Below are 18,128 nucleotides of genomic sequence, written 5' to 3'. Positions count from 1 at the left end.
TACCAAGATATGCCCAGGTTCCCAATCTCCACCCTTCCTAAAGATCTATGAACTTACTCTTTGCACATGCCAATCCTCTCTCTCCAGCATCAAACATGAGTCATTCTCACTGCTCCAGCCCATACTCAGCTCCCTCCCTCCTCAACTCCTAAAGTCTGGGAGGGAAATCCCTTAGCCACAAGGTGTGTGCTGTTGGCCCTCAGCTCCAATGAGCACATAATCTCCACTCCCCGAGAGATGTGTACACTTGTTAAAGTCAAGACCCTATCTTTTATAGTCTAGTATTCCTTTGCAATGTTCAGTCCAGTGCTGAGGATACTCTAATCCACGTGTGGATTGAACATTCCTCCCACAAGGAATGTCAACAGGGAGCTCACCCTCCTGAAATAGCTTCCAGGAGGTGGGGCATGCAGTGGCCATCTTCTGTGCTCTTGTGCCCCCTGCTGGCCAAGAGAGGATCACTCCACTGAATAGTTTACTGTCCAGAAGTGAAGTTCAGTCTCAGAGAAGCTGGCAAAGGCCCTTTTTTCTCAAGAGAGGCACTGGGTGTCATTCAAGGTTCTGATGAAGTTGGTGGACACAGTCCGGAACAGCTGGTGTGTTCTTGTTAAATATGGAGACACGTGGAGATCTCCCACCCTGTTCTGTCATCCAGCTGGGTGCTCACAGCTTCTCGTCAAGTTCCAGGCCCTCATTATCCAGGCCTGGCCCCCGGGTGGGGACCAGACCCTCACTCTGCTTGCTGGTCAGGTAGCTCTGGATGGCAGAGGCGCAGTCCAGCCGCTCCATGGAGGTCATGAGGTAGTGTAACTCCTGCAGGCTGCCATTCTGCTCCTGGAACAACTCCAGGATGGCGGCTGCGGGGCTGCGCTGGCAGGACAGGAACCTGGCAGGAGGAGAGGGGAAGAAAGGAAAGAGGAGGGAAGACGGGCTTCTCCCTCCTCTGGGCGCTGCTGTCTCACTTCCGGGAGAGCCACACTCACTGGCTCGCCCCTGAGATGAGCCTGAGCCCTTGTCCTCTCTGTGCTCTTGCCTGCCTCCCAGGAAGGATGGGCAGCAGGAGGACCCAGGACTTTGAACAGAAAGATTGTTCAAAAAGATGCAAAAGCTAACCCTCCCCTCTTTTTGCCTGTTTCCTCTCCTTACACTGAGGGCTTGGATGAGAAGTTTCTCAGCTTGCTTCCAGCACTCCTATATTCACCTTCTCCACTTGCTCAATTCCAAGCTGTCCTCGCCCCAGTCTAACCTGTTTCCTCCTCTGCTCTCTCCCAGGTCACAAGAGCCTGCCCACCACACTGATGAGGTGGTGGTGGTGGTGGTTGTGTGCTGTTGAGTTGGAACCAACTCAGAGCTGATCCTCCAGCGAATTGCAGAAAATCACACAGGGAGAGATTGTTCATCATTCTCCAGCGAGCAGCTGGTGGATTCAAACCGTGTGCCTCTGGGATGGCAGTGCAGCTTCTTAGTAGTTCTAAACAGGGCTTTCACTATGACCCTTTTTCTGCTCAAAAGCCAGCCTGGGTCCTCTCTGGTTCTCCAAGCCCACACTCCACCCTACCCTCCGGGCCTGAACCTCCCTCAGGACTTTTCTTTCCTTCCTGCACAGCCCCCACCCACAACCCCCTCAGCTGCTGGTCACCTCTTGCTTATCTCTCTAAGTCCACTCCCCAGCTGGAAGGGACCATTCTGTGCTCCCCAGTTCCCACTTCCAGCCATGACCCCCACAAAGCTTAAGTAGTCAGTCCTTCCCACTATTTTCTCTATTTTCAATGCACAGTGTGTTCTTAGATACATACAATAAGGTTCAAGGACTAGTTGGGGTTTGGGGTAGGGTTGTTTTAACCTTTTGTATCGCTCACTAGAGAAGCCTTGATGGTGCCATGGTTAAAACATTTAGCTGCTCATTGAAAGGCCATTAGTTCAAACCCAGCAGCTCCTCTGAGATTAGATGTGGTGGTCTCCTTGGAAACGTTACAGAGGGCAGTTGTACTCTGTGCAATAAGTCGGTTCACTAAGCTAGAGTCAACTCGCTGGCACAGCTCTTGTTTGCTTGTTTCTCCCTCACCAGTACAAGCTCCCAGGAACAGAATGATGTCTCCTTTGTCTTCTCTCCCAGCAAAGCCTGGCATGGTGTCTGATAAAGGCTTGGTGACCAGGTTATTTAAATTCTGCCCTTTCTCTCCTGGGTCTAACTCTAGCTCTATCTCCTGGGTGAAATGTTCCCCAATCCCTGCACTCATACTAACCCAGCAGCTCAGCACAGACCTGCTCTTCGGCTGTTTTCTTTTTTTGCATCTTTTGAAAGAGAGGATGACTGCACTGCTAATATTTATTCAACAATGAGCTTGGTCCAGGCACGGGGATATATGCTATCATTTGCTATACTAACCCTCAGGAAACAGAACTGGATGTTAATTAATTTTAAAATACGTATTGAGTACCTAGTATGCACTGAGCATCATTCTAAATCCTGAGGATAGTGATAAATAAAAGGAAACCAATGCCTTCAAGTCAATTCCAATTCAATGCAACCCTACTGAACTAAGTAAGTCTCTTAGGGTTTCCAACACTAATTGTCTCATCATTCTCCTACGGAATGACTGATGGGTTCAAACCCGCAACTTGGTTAGCAGTCCAGCCTTTAACCCACAGAACCAAATGGAGTGAGGAGTAGCCATTTTCAGACATTTAAGTCATTTACTTGCCCATGAGTACCCTGAACACCCTATTCTCATCCAATCTGTGCCCCTTGTTCCTTCCCAGCCCCTTTCTTACCGGATTTTCATGCCACAGAGTCCCAGGTGGGAGGCCAGTCGGCGCCAGTCATTGCCTGTGATGCTGTTTGGTTCCAACAACATCTGCAGCTGCTCGAAGAGCTCTGGGGGCAGCCTGGGGCAGGGGAAAGTGGGGTTCCTGGAGGGGACCATCAGCCTGGTTCACAGCCCACCTTCCCTGGGCCCTGGAGCAGAAATCCTAAACATGACCCAGGCAGCAGCCCGGGGTACGCCCACCTCACCTGTTGCAGGGGGGTGGCTGGGAGACTGGAGGTGGCACTGCCCAGGATTCCTCCTCTGATGCCTGGAACCTGAGGATCTCCATGTACTTGGTCTCCAAGCCCTGAGATAACAGAGGTCAGGCAACTGAGAGCTCACATGGCACTTCCTGACCAAGAAACTGAGGAGTTAGCCCCCATTCCTCATGTCTCTCCTTTAGCCAGTCACCCTGGGTCACTTCACTCAGAACCCTCTACCCTCTGCTCCACTGACTCAAAGAGCTCTTGTGGCCTAGTGGGTAAGGAGTTGCACTGCCAACACAAAGTCAGGAGATTTAAATCCACCAGTTGCTACACAGGAGAAAGATGGGCAATATCTTCCCGTGCAGTCAACGATGGGTCATTACCAACTTGAGAGCATGAGAGTTTACCCACAGACCAAGAACTCCACCTTCAGTCTTACATTTCCTCACTAAGCCCTTTCAAGCCTGGGACTGGAAACCAAATAAGGTGCATCCTTTTGTGGTTACTGAGTACCACAGAGTTAGAACCAACTCATAGCTGACCTCCAGCAGATCTACAGAGGCAGTATACTACACCAGAGGGAACTGCCTGTCTTTCTCCCACAAAGCATGTGGTGGATTTGAACCATGCATCTTTGGGTTGGCAGCACAATTCCTTACCACTAAGCAACCAGAGCTCCCGGAGTGCATCCTAAAACACAAGAAGTCCTAGTTGAGGTCACAGGAAGGTTGTAAAATCACAAGCACTAAATTCAGGCACATGTGTCCCTTCCTCCTGTGCCTCCTTTCCCTGTTTCCTCCTCCTCAAGGGACATCATGAAGCGTGTCTGTCTACCCTCCACTGAGATAGTCAGGTTCCTCAAAGACTCGCAAATGAGATTTCTCCATCTCTTCTTCTCTTGGTGGATTGTTGTTGCCATTCTTGTTATGTGCCATTGGGTCAGAACCAACTCATAGCTGACCCTCCAGTGGGTTTTCAGAGGCTATGAGGAGCACAGGAGGAGAATATTCATTGTTTTCCCTCAGAGCAGCTGGTGAATCCAAACCACCTGCCTTTGGGTTGGCAGTGCAACTCCTTCCCATGAGGCCACCAGAGCGCCTCACTGTTGCTCTTAGGTGCTATTAATTCTGACTCATATTGACCCTTTGCACAGCCTAACAAAACTATTCCTGGTCCGGTGCCATACTCACACTTGCTGCTTAAAAGTCTATCATTGCAGTCCTTGTGTTGACCCATCTGCTTGAGAGTCTTCCTCTTTTTTGCTGCCCTTATACTTTTCCAAGAATGTTATCTTTCTGCAGGGACAGGATCTTTCTGAAACCATGTCCAAATTATGGAAGGGGGGTGTGGCGAATCTCACCATCTTCACTTCTTTTTTTTTTTTATTTTTTTTTAATTTTTTTTTTTTTTTTTTTTTTTATTATTTTTGTGTGAGTGTACCGTCAGATCAGATCTGACTGGTACAGGAGGAGATTGTCCCTCCTTCCCCGGCAGAGCATCTGGTGGAACCATCTTCACTTCTAATAAGCATTTTGCCTGCACTTCTTCTGAGACAGGTTCATTCTGTCTGCAGTCCATGGTGCGGTCAAAATTCTTCACCAATACCACAGTTCAAAGGCATCAATCAATTCACCTTCAGTGTTTCCTATTCACTGTCCAGTTCTGGCATGCATATGAGGCGACTGAAAATACCATGGCCTGGGACAGGCACAGCTTAGTCTTTGAAGTCACATCCTTGATCTGTGACACTTTAACAGAGCTCCTTGGAAGCAGATTAACCCATTGCAATACATCCTTTGATTTCTTGTCTGCCCCACTTACTGACCGCTTCCCACACTGACGCCACTTCTCAGGTGTAGAGCAAAAGCCCTAAAAACAGTCAGCTCTTGACATCCCAGTTGATCTGGTTTGGAGAGAAGGGTGGTCTAGGATTTGGCTTTTTTATTTCTTGCTGGATTTATGGGTTTGTCCATTGGTAGTCAAAAGAGAATCAGGGATGGAGGGTAGCATGGAAACCTCATAGATGCAGCCACTCAAAGAGCTGGTCTGAATGTTCTTGAAAAGTTATATTGTTCTTGCTCATTTAAGAGCTTAAGACCATACTGACTAGGCCACACTTCTTGGGCAGTTCAAATCTACCAACCGCTCCACTAGGGGAAGATGGACAATCTCCTCCCATGCAATTTATGGCCTCTACAACCCATGGGAGTGTCAGCTCTGAGTGCTTTCCAACTTGACAGCAGAAACTGACTACTCAGCACCAGTTCCCTTCCCTTTTCCCAGGACACCCCCAGGCTCTGCCCCTCCCCTGCCCCCAGGTCCTACTCACATTCTGGAAGGTGTGCATGGTAACGATGATCTCATTGGTTTGTGCCGAGCAGTCTTCACTCTCACTGGCTACAAAGAGAAAGCATGCAGGAAGCAGGTGATTGAGATGAAAAGCCTGGGATGAAGCAGCAGAGAAAATTAAAGGCAGTGTACAGGGAGACTGGGAATCTGAGTTCCAGAGCAGGGCGTGATCTTACTCTCTGCACACGTCTGCAGGATTCCTCACTTGTAAGAGAAGGCCTGTGTGCATGACTCAGTGAGGAGCTACTGCATGGTTACCTAGAAGTGGGAGGAATAGACGCTGGGCTACGGGCCACCCCCATGCTACCTTTCTTCCGGAAGCAGAAGGAGCGGAAGGGGCACTTTCCATGCCAGATGTGGAGATGGGGAACCAGCTGGCAACTGCTGTCATCCACATTCTCCCAACCTGGGGACAGGGCAGAGGGGGTGGGGCTTCAGGGAGCATGTCCATCCACACAAGGCACCCACTGTGCAGCATGCCAAGTGCAAGAGGGAGCAGAGGAGACAGGTTCTAATGTGGACACGAGTCCCCAGACGGCCCCATTGGTGATCCTCCTTCTACCACTTAACATGTGTGCCATCCCCGTGCCCAAGGGCAGGTCCAACAGTCCAGACAGTAAAGGAAAGAGGACTGGAGAAGAGAGCGCCTGCTTCCCAAAGCAAATCTCGCCAGGTGGGAAAATAAAGCCTCTCTCTCCTTCCCTTCCTTCCTCCCTCCCAGGTGGCATCCCCTATATTCCACCAGAAAAGGGAGGAGTAACGCACAGCAACAGAAGGAAGCAAACAGGCAAACTCCCAGAAACAGCACGATCAGTGAGGGGGTTTCCTTGAGGCAGCCACCTGCCAGCCCAAGAATCTGGGAATGAAACTTGGGAGTTCCCAGACTTCTACCTCGCTGGCGCGGGGCTTCCTCTCCCCAGTGTCCCCCACCTCCCTCACCCTCTGAGATGTACTTGAGCTTCAGGCACTGGTCCCCACGGGCTCCTGTGAAGTCGAAGAGCTGGCAGGGCCCGCGCAGGCGCCCACCATGGGGCTGCTCGTTGGTCACCGCCCACTGCAAGGCGCAGGGTGTGTTGTTGAGGAAGTAGATGCGCAGCTGCAGGTGGGACTGCCCGGGCGCCAGGGGCGAGCAAAACACGGCCAGCTGCAGCCATTTGCGGGCCTCGCGCCCCAAAGGCGCCTCCAGCACACAGGTGTAGAGGCTGCGGAGGGAAACAGAGGCGCTAACGCACCTACAATCAGCACCAGCACCCAGGAAATCAAAAGATGAATTGCACTGGGGAAATCTGCTGTCAGGGACCTCTCCACAGTGCTGAAGAGCAATGATGTCAGTCTAGAGACTAAGGTGTGCTTGATCCAGACCAAGATCTTTGCAATCACTTGCTATGCATCAGATAGCTGGACAGTGGCTAAGAATGATAGAAGAAGAATTGATGCCTTTGAGTTATGGTGCTGGAGAAGAGTCTTGAACATACCATGGACTGCCAAGAAAACAAATAGGTGTGTCTTGGAGAGAATGAAACCAAGTTGCTCCTTAGAGACGAGGATTTTGAAGCCCCAGCTAACATACTTTGGGCACCTGGCCAGGAGGAACCGCTCCTTAGAGAGGGACATCATGCTTGGGAGGGTGGAGGGACAGCGCAGGAGAGGAAGGCCCTAGATGAGATGGATTAATAGAGTGATTGAGGCAATGAGGGTTGGTGTGTCAGAGTCAGTGAGATTGGCCCAGGACAGGACAGGGTTCAGAGCTGTTGTACTCAAGGTCATTATGGGTCACAGGTGACTCAATGGAACATAACAACAATGCACCTACTGAATGCCCCCTCTCTTTCAAGGACCTCTATGGGAGCCTCTAGGAACATAAAAACATCTCAGGAGGGTGGAAAGAGAAGAAGGTAGGAGAAACTAAGGCAAGCAAGAAGCACCATCACTAGGCAGGGGAGAGAGGGAAGATGGAGTCAGAATCACCATGCTTGGACTGAGAGGCCATGGCTCTGCTTTCATTGACGGGATGGCAGAAGGACACAAGATCCTAGAAAGCCAAAGAGATGGAGTACAGAGACAGACTTGGAATAGTCTTAAGATCTAGAAGGGATAAACAAAAGAGCGGCATAGATTAGAGACAGTTTCAGAGACAGTAGTGGGGGTGGAAAAGGTCGCCGACTTGGCAGCGGTTTGGGTAGGATCAGATGCTGTGGACAGGCACAGAAACAACGGTGAGGTAAGCAGTCTTGGACGCCAAGGGACAGGAGATTAGGAGATCATCTGACAGATTAAGAGCAGGCCGGTAGGGTAGAATAAGAGGCTGAGGCAGGTAGTGGCAGAGAAGCCGGGGCAGGGCAACAGGCCATGCGGAGATGCCTACCTGAAGTGGGAGAGGTGGATGCGGCACTCGTCCCTGGAGGTGTTGGCACCTGGCCGCCCCAGGGGCCTCCAGGCCTTGACGTCCAGCAGGTTCGTGTTGCTGCTATAAGTGCGCGCGTGGCTTGGCTGCTGAGCACAGTGCTTGAATGTGAGGGTGCAGGGCTTCAGGAAGGAGGCCCCATGGGGGCCACACGCCACCACGGGACTCACCAATGCTTGGGCCCGGGACAGAGAAGGGGCATCTGACAGGTCCCAAACCAGGACCAGAAACACATGCTCCTTGCGGCCCACGGCCACAGCACCTGGAGAGAAGGAGAGCTGAAAGGGGCTAAGCAGGGCACCCCACTCCCCACAGCAGACTGGGAGAGAAAGTGGGTAAGAGACCAGCAGAGAGCAGCGTGCAGGCGGTATGGGAAGGCACATACATATAAAACAGGAGCACGATGATAGTGAGCGGACATGTGGTATCATCTAGACCACCTCTAACCCTTACAGTGTCTTGTGTGAATTTGCAAAAGGCATTCTCCCACATGTCTCAGTTCATTGATTGTACAGGTGTCAGATGAATTCTGTTGGAACTTCTATCTGCCAGAATATTGTCATCAAAGATGTGCAATTTGACCCTCTTTGGAGTCAATAAAGTTATAACTTTACTACAGTCAGCAAAGCTGTAATAAAAAATTAACCAGTGTTCAAAATAGTAATGAAGTCTCTGAACAGTGCTCCCTTAGGGATGTGGTGGCTTTGTACGGTGCACAATCTGAGCTACTGTCTATAAGCTGCCTCTGGTGGCTTTGTGCGGTGCACAATCTGAGCTACTGTCTATAAGCTGCCTCTGGTGGAAGACTAACTGGAAGGGGACTGGGAGCTCTTACCTGGAGGAACAAGCAAGGAGATGCCGGTATCTTGGAGCATCAGGCAGCCACCACGGTGGTCCACCTCTCGAGCAGAGAACACCAACAGCTTATGCATCAGCTGGCGGATGACCGTCTGGCCTTGAGTGGGCATGCTCAGCTCCTGGTAGAAGGCAGCCATCTCTGCCAGTGTGGCTGGTGGGCACTGGATCGAAGGCTCATTTTCTGGCAGGGAAGTGGGCTGGGACACTGGGTCCTGTTCACCATCTGACTTCTGGCAGGTTCCCACCAGCCAATGAGAACAGTGCCATCGAAGACACTGGACCAAGAGGAGGACACTTGCCACCAGGACCCCCACAAGCAGTAGGAACTGCGAGGGTTGGAAGGAATCCTCATGGGGGCACATCCACCTGGTCACTTAATTTCACCAGTTCACTGCTCCCCTGTGTGAGCCAAGGCCAGGAGCCTGAGGAAAGGGCGGCAGTGAAGAAAGAATCAAGGTCAAGTTCAAACCTTCTCCTCGTTGTTAGGGTGAAGACATGGCTTCTAGAGGGATGCAATAAGGGAGCAAGTGCATCAGAGAGCCCTCCACGGCCAAGTCAAGTCCCTTCAACAGAATTTCACCTGTTTATTTCCTATGTAATGAACTGCCCTGAAACTCCAAGGAGTCCCAATGAAACTTCCAGAACTAATAGAGGGATTTTTCTGGGTTCCAGGTAAACAGACAAAAATCAGTTGGGTTTCTATACATCTCATCTGCAAGAGGAACTAGGGAAACAATTCCATTTACAATAGCATCTCAGAGAGTAAAACACTTATGAATAAACCCAACCAAGGATGTGAAGGACTTGTGCAATAAAAATTACAAAGCGCTGCTTCAGAAGATTAAAAACTCAAAACTCAACACAGATGACTCAGGATGGACTCATATCTGACCCTCCAGTGTGTTTGCAGAAGCTGTAAGTCACATGGGAGGAGACTGTCCATTTTACTGACTCAGTCACTGGCTGGTGGATTTGAACCACCAGAGAGGCACTGCCTTTGGGTCAGCAGTTCAACTCTCTACAGACTAAGCACAAGAGCAAGAAGTTAAAGGAGATGTTCCATGTCCACAGACTGGAAGGTTTAATATGTTAAAATGCCAGTAAAACCCAAAATGATGGCTAATTCAACACAACCCTGGTTAAAATTCCAGCAAGTGGGTTGTTGTTGTTGTTGTTTTTAAGAAGTAGAAAGCCAATCTTCAGTTTTTATCTGGAAAGGTAAGAAACCTCGAATAGCTAAGCAATGTTGAAAGAGAAGAACAAAGCAAGAAGATTCATACTTCCAGAATGTAATACTGGAATGTAATACTATAGAGCGACAGTAATAAAAACAGCCTGGTAATACTATAACAATAGATTTAGGTGTTAGTAAAACTGGAATTCCATATGCAGAAAAAGGTAACAGGATTCATGTCTCATTACATATACACACACAAAAAAAATTCAAGTAGGTTAAATACTTAAAGTGCAAACTAAAACTGTAAAATTCTTAGAAGAAAAGGCTGGGAGAACACTGTCAAGCTTAACTTTCAATAATGAATAATGTGGTAACTAAAGCACAAGGAGTAAAAGACAAAATAAATAAATAGGAACTCATAAAAATTACTAATTGTGTTCATCCAAAGATTTTATCATGAAAAACAAAAACACAAGTTACCAACTGGAAGAATATCTTCAGAAACCATATATCCAACAAGAATCTATTAGTCAAAATGCACACAAAACTTCAACAAATTAATAACAAACACAAATAGCCCAATCATTAAATAGGCAAAGAACGTGAATACATGTTTAATCACAAAAGGCATTAAAATTGTCATCAAACACATGAAAATATACTCAGCATTGTTAGCCAGCAAAGAGTCAAAGAAATGCAAGTCAAAACAATAAAAAGATAGCATTTCACTTCCACTAAGAAGATGTGGTAGCCTTGTAAGGAGTTACAATCTCAGTCCAAAGTAGGCGGTTTCAATCCAGCAGTGGCACTTTGCGAGAAGATAGACAATCTTCTCTCATGTAATTTACAGCCTCTGAAAACTGCTGGAGGGTTAGTTATATGTCAGTTCTGACTCAGCAACAATGAGAGAGGATAACTACTTTTTTTTTACAAGAATAAATAAAAATGTTGATGAGGATGTAGGGAACCTAGAATCCTTACTCATTGCTGGTAGAATGCAAAATGGTACAGTCAATGTGTAAAACAGTGTGGTAATGCCTCAAAAACTAAAACAGAACTACCATACAACCAAGAAACGCTCCTCGTGGATGGAAGGATGGATGGATAGATAGATAGATAGATAGATAGATAGATAGATAGATAGATAGATAGATAGATAGATAGATATAGATAGATGAAAGGAGAGACTCAAAAAGAGACATTGTTCATTGTGACATTGTTCACAATAGTTAAGAGGTAAAAGCCACCTAAATGTTTATCAACAGATCAAATCATAAACAAATGTATACACAGTGGAATACTACTCAGCTAGTAGAAGAAAGTAAGTCTTAATATATTCTCTAGTATGCATGGAGTGTCAGATATTAGATATTATGCCAAATGAAATATGCCAATCACAAAAAGACAAATTATTCTGTGATTTCATTTATATAAAAAGACAACAGAGGGTAAATGTGTGGAAACAAAAGTTTATTAGTAGTGACCAGTGAGAAGAGGGGGAATTAAGGGTTTATATAAAGTTTATTGTTCATTATGGCTTTCTAGGCATCTGAATGTGGATGGCAAACCATGTGGATGGATAGGACTATGCAGATGGAGTGTACTGGCCTATCCACAAGGGGACTGTCAATCTACCATGCCACAAGGGGGCTGGCCAGTATTAGCAATCTACAAGAAGATTGGCTCCTCTGGCCAATAAATTGAATAGCTCTAACCATAAAGACAGATCCTCATCCCACTTCTCACCATCCTGCCACCACCAGTAAAGAAACCTCACCACCAGGGAAAGAATAGCCATAGCCAAAAAGGAGACTTGAAGTGAGATGAGACCTGGAAGGCTGGGGATTAAACAAAACTTGGAAAATCTGAGAACTTTGCTGGACAATTGAGAGGGAGCACCAATACTGACAGGACTGAAAACTTGTGAACAATGGCCTAGAAGCTCAGGACTGAGGTGTATGAGGGCACATTTCGGGACTTACCTGGACTATATTGTATTCTTAATCTGTGTGGTCTGTGAACTATCACATCAGCTATTGGACCCACCAAAACAGTAAGAGTAGTGTTGAGATGAGAAGAAAGAGGTATAGGAACATCGGGGCTGGAGGGGGGACATGTCTGTCCTCATGAAAATTGGTTTTGTGTTATCGATGCTGTGAATGGGGACAGTTCCCCTTTGTGAAGTTGATAAAAGTCAGACATGGCCTTCTCCACACGGCCTTTCCCATGTAATACAAATGACTATTGCAATTGCTACCAACAGGCTGTATACCTGTAAAAAGTTGAATTGGCAAAAACTGTAATAGCTATATTTATAACAATGACTCCAGAAAAGAAGAGGCTCTATTGAGGATGCTTATGTACAATGAAATACCTTGTGAGATTTGGTTCCATCATTTAGCATAGGAACCTATAAAACAGTGAGTTTATGTTAGTGAGGAGGACCAATTCAGAAAAGGGAGAGCTGATGGCTTAGTGCTAAGGAATTGTGCTGCCAACACACAAGGTATTGGGTTTGAATCCACCTACTTACTGCCCAGCAGTAGAAAGATAGGCAATCTCCTCTTGTATGATTTACTGTCTCTGAAAACCTGTTGGCGGATGTGCTATGGGTCAGTTCTGACTCAGTGGTGCACCACAACAACACAACTCAGAAAAGGAGAATGAGAACAAATGCACAATTCAAAGAATGCAAGCAATGACCCTAATTGGTACACGTAGAAAGTGTTGAATTGATGTATGTTTTGCTGTGTATGTAGAAAGGGGGGGCGGGAAACAGCAGCAGCTGCTGTGGCTCCCCATGAGTAAGGGCATCAAATGAAATTCTTCTGATGTAGAAAGAGCTTGGGTTTGAAATTAGAAGATGTGAGTTCAAATCCAGTATGGTTGTTGTGGCTCAGTGAGCTGGCCATACTGTCTAATGTGTCTCTATTTCCTTATCTGTCAAAATATCTCCCTTGATCTACATATGCTGATAAGGAAAAAAATTTCAGGAAAAGCAAGTCACAAAGAAATAGACATCCTGCATTCTCATTAATGGAAAACAAAACAAAAACCTGTACAAAGACACATATGTATGTATACATATTTCATCTCTAGGACTTGAGTGTGTGAAGATGATTGTGAAGATGGCCCAGGATAAAACAAGGTACAGATGTGTTGTTCATAGGGTCACTATGAGTCATACTTGACTTGATGGCACCTAACAACAATAACAGGTGGTTCAAGTTAACATACTCAGCTGTTAACCAAAAGGTTGTTGGTCCAAGTCCAACCAGAAGTCCCTCAGAAAAAAGGCCTGGTAATCTCATTGTAACAGAAGTTACCAGTAGCTGAAACCAACTGAACAGCAACTGACTTTTTAAAATATACAAATATTTAAAATGTATGTAAATGCATAGATGAAGGGTTGGAACAGTGCTGTCGATTAAAACTACAGTGAAAACAACATAATTTCAACTTTTCTAGTAGCTATATTTAAAAAGCAAGAAGAAAAAGGAGAAAGTCATTTTAATAATATATTTTATTTAACACAATCTACCTAAAATATCATTCCAACATGCAATCAATGTAAAAATTACTAATGAGATATTTTATATTCCTTTCTTCAAACTAAACCTTGTGTCTTCCACACTTTTAAAACATCTCAACTGGAGCTTTCTGAAGTTCAAGTTCACCATTTGTCCATTTGTTTCACATACTTTGGACCTGTTATCAGGGGAGGCCAGTCCCTGGAGAAAGACATCATGCTTGATACAGTGGAGGATAAATGAGGGTAGAGGCAGAGCCTGGAGATGGAGTGACATGATGACTGCAGCCTTGGGCACACAGCAGAGACTGTAAGGCTGGCACAGGACAGGGAGATACTTCGTTCTGCTGTACACGGGTCCACTGAGTCAGAACAGACAGCACCTAAATACAACAGCCTCAGCAACACAGGTGCTTAGAGTGGTTCATGATTCCTGTTTCAAACATTAAGTCTGGACACCTCCAGTGATTCCCATCAGGTATTATCAAGAGAGGGGATGTTAGTTAAGAGGAAGGAGTAAACACATAAAAAAAAAAAAAAAAGCCCCAGTAACAGAGAATGGGCCAGCAAAAGCCAGAAAAAAGAGAGAACCTGTAACAATAAACATCCTGGAGCCTCTAGAGGTCAGAGTCCAAATCCACTCCCCTCCAACCCATTGGGGGGTGCAGTGGAGTCTCCTTCCCCAGGCCCTAACCCAGGGCACTTGAAACCCAAGGCTCCCAGATGCCCTGCTGGACCTCTCCCAGGAAGCTTATTCATTTGCTGGGACCATCCAGCACCCAACCCTGGCTTTCCCAGGTTGAGAGCTCTTCCTAGCTGCCCTGGATCTCATTTCATCTGCCTCTGGATGAAGGGTCCCAAATTGAGCTGGTGAAAACTCGAAGTTGCACTGAGTGGGGTCCATGTGTTGCAGTCAGCGAAGTGGGATGCAGAGCTTCCCATCTTTGTGCCAGGACTCCTCCCCAGGTTTGCACTTCCTCCTGAGCCAGACAACAGCCTGTCTGGGTAGCAATTCCCCAAGGTGAGGCCCTAGGAACGTGGCCATCACCTGTCCCTGGTGGCTGCCGCCTCAGCACACAAATGTGATGTGGGCTTCTGTGGCTAATTCCTCTTCTTAGGCTTTGAGGAAAGTCTTCACAATTTCCCGCCACAACCAGAGCAGTTCTAACCGTACCTATCAGACACCTGATACATCTCCAGATACGGCAGGGCATGAGATGTGCCAGCATTCATTAACAAAGCATGCCTTTCCACCATGTATCTAATCACCCCCCTGGCCTCACACCAGCCAACAGTGGTCCTTCCTCTCCGTTCCTTCCTTCATGAGCTCCAGGTAACTCCATCACAATGACCACCCCTCAGATACCCCAGCAGGGTGCTCACCTTACTACGCAGGGGTTCCAGAGGCTGGTGGCCTTCCCAGGGACAGTAACTCCTCTGAAAACTAGAGAACTCAGCCAGACCCAAGTACCAGGCCAGCAGAGAAGTGGAGGTGGGCGGAGAGTCAGGGCAGGTGGGGCCTGGTACTTCCCGTCACAGAGACCTGCCTGTGTGCAGGGCGGAGGAGCCTGCCCCTGTGTGTTGGCAAAGTCCAGGCGAGGTGGGGGAGCAGTCTGTCTAGATCTAGAAGGAAGAAAGCAGGAAAGGGGAGACTCCCTGGACACAAATGCAACACCTTGAAATGCCTCCCAACAGCGCCCTCTGCTGGTCTGTGGCCAACCCCAACCAACCCACAGTTGACCATCGAGCTGATTTTCAGAGGCAGTAAATCACATAGAGATTGCCCATCCTCCTCCTGAAGAGCAGCTGGTGGTTTCAAACCATGTGCCTTTGGGATTTCAGCACATCTTATCACTAGGCCACCGGAGCTCCCTCAACCTCAACCAGAGACTTTTCAAATCAAGGCTTCAAGAGGTTTCAGGCACGGTTGGCAAAGCAAAACCAGAACAGACATGAATTGTTAAAACTTTGGTGCCCTGCAACAATAATCAGAAGGAAGTGGGGAGAATAGGAGCTGAAGCATCGGAATGGTAGGCTCAGAAGAGGTGCAGCGAGCCCTTTCAGAAGGCTGATGCGTGAGATTGGATAATTACCTAGATTGTGGAAAGAAACACACAAAGAGGCGCGGTAGGGTCTCCATTGTTTTCCACTCAGCTCAGAACACAATGGGCAAAAGATTTGATTGCTGTGCAACTCACACGCTGCCCTCGTCTTTTGAAGAGGATATTTAGTTTCTAGCAGGGCTTAGATCTGCAATTTTTCCCAGTCGAGTTACTGTTCCAGTTCACCTAAATTTTGAAAATTCAAGTCTGTTCCAGATTCTTTTCCTTGGCCGTGACTGAACCAGGAAGAATCCGTTTGAAGCCCTGGTTAAAATGGTAGAAGAGACAGAGGAGAGGGAACTTTAACCAGAATCTCTCAAACTAAGCAGCGTGTTTATGAATCACCTAGAGATCTTTGCTAAAATGCAGGCTCTGATTCTGTGGGGCCAGCATGGGACATGAGAATCTGCATCACTAAATTCTCAGGTGCTGCCCGTCAAGCTGGTTCTGGAAGCCTCAACAATACTCGCTCTGAGAGGGTTAAAGAACAACTCATAAACTCAGGCTGCCGGCAACACTGGAGCTTGCCTGTGTCTGCTCTCTGTTTCTGCTTTTCCCTCTCCACATTTGGTGCTCAGGGATCTTGCCACTTGTCAGGAACTTGAACTTTGGGGTTGTTTCCTACCCTGAGTCCTTAGACACTCTGCCTAGGAAGATAGTCACTGGGATGAGAGCTCCCTGAGGAGAGGGCTGCCTCTCTTCAACTTTTCAACACTGTTTGTTCAGTTCCTGATACAGTCTGATGCACAGTAGGTGTTCAATGAAGAACTGCTCAATGAATGAGAAGAGAGGCGAGAACATGCATTGTGGAGGCAGAGTGGCAACATTAAGCTCAGGCAACTCAGCTATTGGCTACAAGCTATTTCTTGTTGTTGCTAGACGCCATTGAGTTGAGTACAAGTCCCAGTGACCCTATGAACAAACAATGTGAACCCTGTTCTATCCTGCGCCATCCTCACACTTCTAGACACACAAGAGCCCGTTGTGGCAGTTGCCATGTCAATCTACCTGGTGGAAGATCTTCCTTTCCTTCACCAACTCTCCACCCTTCCCAGTATCATGTCCTTCTCCAAGGAATAGCCTCTCCTAACAACATGCCCAAAGTATGTGAGGTCTGAAGCCTCATTATTTTTTGCCTACAAGGAGCTCTTCAGCTCCTCGCTCTTCAAAATGTATCTGTTTGTTCTCTTGGCCATCCATGGGATGTTCAGTACTCTTCTCCAACACCACAGCTCAAAAGCATCAATTCTTTTCCTACCATCCTCATTCACTGTCCAGTTCTCAGATGTATAGCATGTGATTGAAAAGACTAGGGCCTGAATCAGACACACCTAAGTCCTCAAACTGACATCGTTACTCCTCAATAATTTGGAGAGGTCCCTAGCCCCTCTGTTACAGATCAAATCAGATTCTCAAAAAGAAAGCACTATCAGAGTTTTCTTTTGTTATGTTAGCAGAGTTGTGAAGGTGAAGATGGTGTGTTATTTGGCTGTCTATGATTCTCTGGCTTGACAGCTGTGACATGGCCATTCCCTTGATGAGGTGGAGCTAATGTAATCATTTATCTGATGGGATTTCCTATTAGCAGCCGATTGGTTGAGTGGAAGTTTTGTCAGAGGTATGGCCTGCACCAACTCTGTAAGAAGGTCTGGCAGAGCTGGCTTGTTTTTTGCTCAGTCTCAATGGTATAACTGACTCTTCATCTCTTTGGTTCTTGGACCAACAGTCTGTTTTATCTGTGACCTTGGATTCACAGACTCTTCTGCTGTGTGCTAGAGATCTAGGACTTGCTAGTATTTATAAGTGTTTGAGTCATTTCCTTCAGGAAAATCCCTATTGATCTAAGACAAGGGTCTTAGATGTGGGTTGGTCTTAAACTGAATCACTTTTGAGTGGCAACTTATAGAAAGCAATATAGACATGGACTCATACATAGGTGTGCCCCATGAGGACCCATAAACAAAGGATCACCAAGAGTAGCTAGGGACATCAGAAACTCACAGAAAGGCTAACAGAAAGAATTGATAAATTGAAACCCTGGTTTGGACTTCTGTTGTTGCTGCTGTTAGGTGCTATTGAATCCCTTGTGACTCAAAGCAACCCTGGGACCAGCCTACTTGAAACCTGTCCTATGCTGTGCCATCTTCATCATCTGAGACACTACAGCCCATTGCTGCCAAAAAATAAAGTTTGGTTCTTTTAAACCACCTACTTATCCTACTTTTTGTTATAGCAGCACTGGGGAACAGAGACACCTTCTGAGCTTAAATTACTTTCTCTTTAAAAGCAGATAATATTTAGCAGGCATGGGTTGTTAATTGACATTACTGAGCTAATCAATGCAAGGCAGCTACCAAAAAATGGATGCTCAGTAAACAATCCTCGTCATGTTCACTCTACGGTCTGCCTCCTACAATTGAGGAAGTGTGGTGAACAACCCCAGCCCCCTGTTATCATCTCCCATAGAAAATAAGTAACTTCCTCTGCTTCGATCTCAGTTAATGATTCCCTAGCCTCTGGTCCCTGACTGCAACCCCCAGTGCTCTGCTTCCTTCCCCGGGTGGAGGTAAGACAGTGAGCTGAATATCTGCCAGGGCAGCCACATTGCCCAACAAGGAGAGAAGTAGCAAAGGAATGGATGGAGAGCAGGCTGCTTCTGGGAGAGGAACCTCGGGCCTGAAGTTCGAGCCAGG

General features: G+C 47.0%; 1 protein-coding gene across 1 annotated transcript; it reads right to left on the bottom strand.

The window, feature by feature from the left end:
• Positions 1-663: 663 nt before the first annotated feature.
• UNC5CL (unc-5 homolog C (C. elegans)-like) lies at positions 664-8,989 on the bottom strand. Its single transcript, XM_006882157.1, has 8 exons — positions 8,605-8,989; positions 7,731-8,031; positions 6,305-6,567; positions 5,670-5,771; positions 5,346-5,413; positions 3,017-3,117; positions 2,776-2,889; positions 664-886 (listed from the first exon to the last, which is right to left on the bottom strand). The coding sequence occupies exons 1-8, from the start codon at positions 8,987-8,989 to the stop codon at positions 664-666; spliced, it is 1,557 nt and encodes a 518-aa protein (XP_006882219.1).
• Between the last annotated feature and the right edge of the window lie 9,139 nt (positions 8,990-18,128).

This window comes from Elephantulus edwardii, unplaced genomic scaffold (assembly GCF_000299155.1).
Source record: "Elephantulus edwardii isolate Elephantulus edwardi_28Jun2011 unplaced genomic scaffold, EleEdw1.0 scaffold00017, whole genome shotgun sequence".
Lineage (NCBI taxonomy): Eukaryota > Metazoa > Chordata > Mammalia > Macroscelidea > Macroscelididae > Elephantulus > Elephantulus edwardii.
Note: the sequence above shows the minus strand (reverse complement) of the source record. Positions and strands in the feature narration are given on the sequence as shown.

Excerpts from the sequence above, each read along its gene's own strand:
- UNC5CL (XM_006882157.1), bottom strand. The coding sequence starts at position 8,989 with ATGTGCCCCCATGAGGATTCCTTCCAACCCTCGCAGTTCCTACTGCTT. Across the intron at positions 3,118-5,345 it reads CCATGCACACCTTCCAGAAT|GGCTTGGAGACCAAGTACAT; the intron begins GTGAGTAGGACC and ends CTGTTATCTCAG. Across the intron at positions 2,890-3,016 it reads CAGCCACCCCCCTGCAACAG|GCTGCCCCCAGAGCTCTTCG; the intron begins GTGAGGTGGGCG and ends CCCCTGCCCCAG.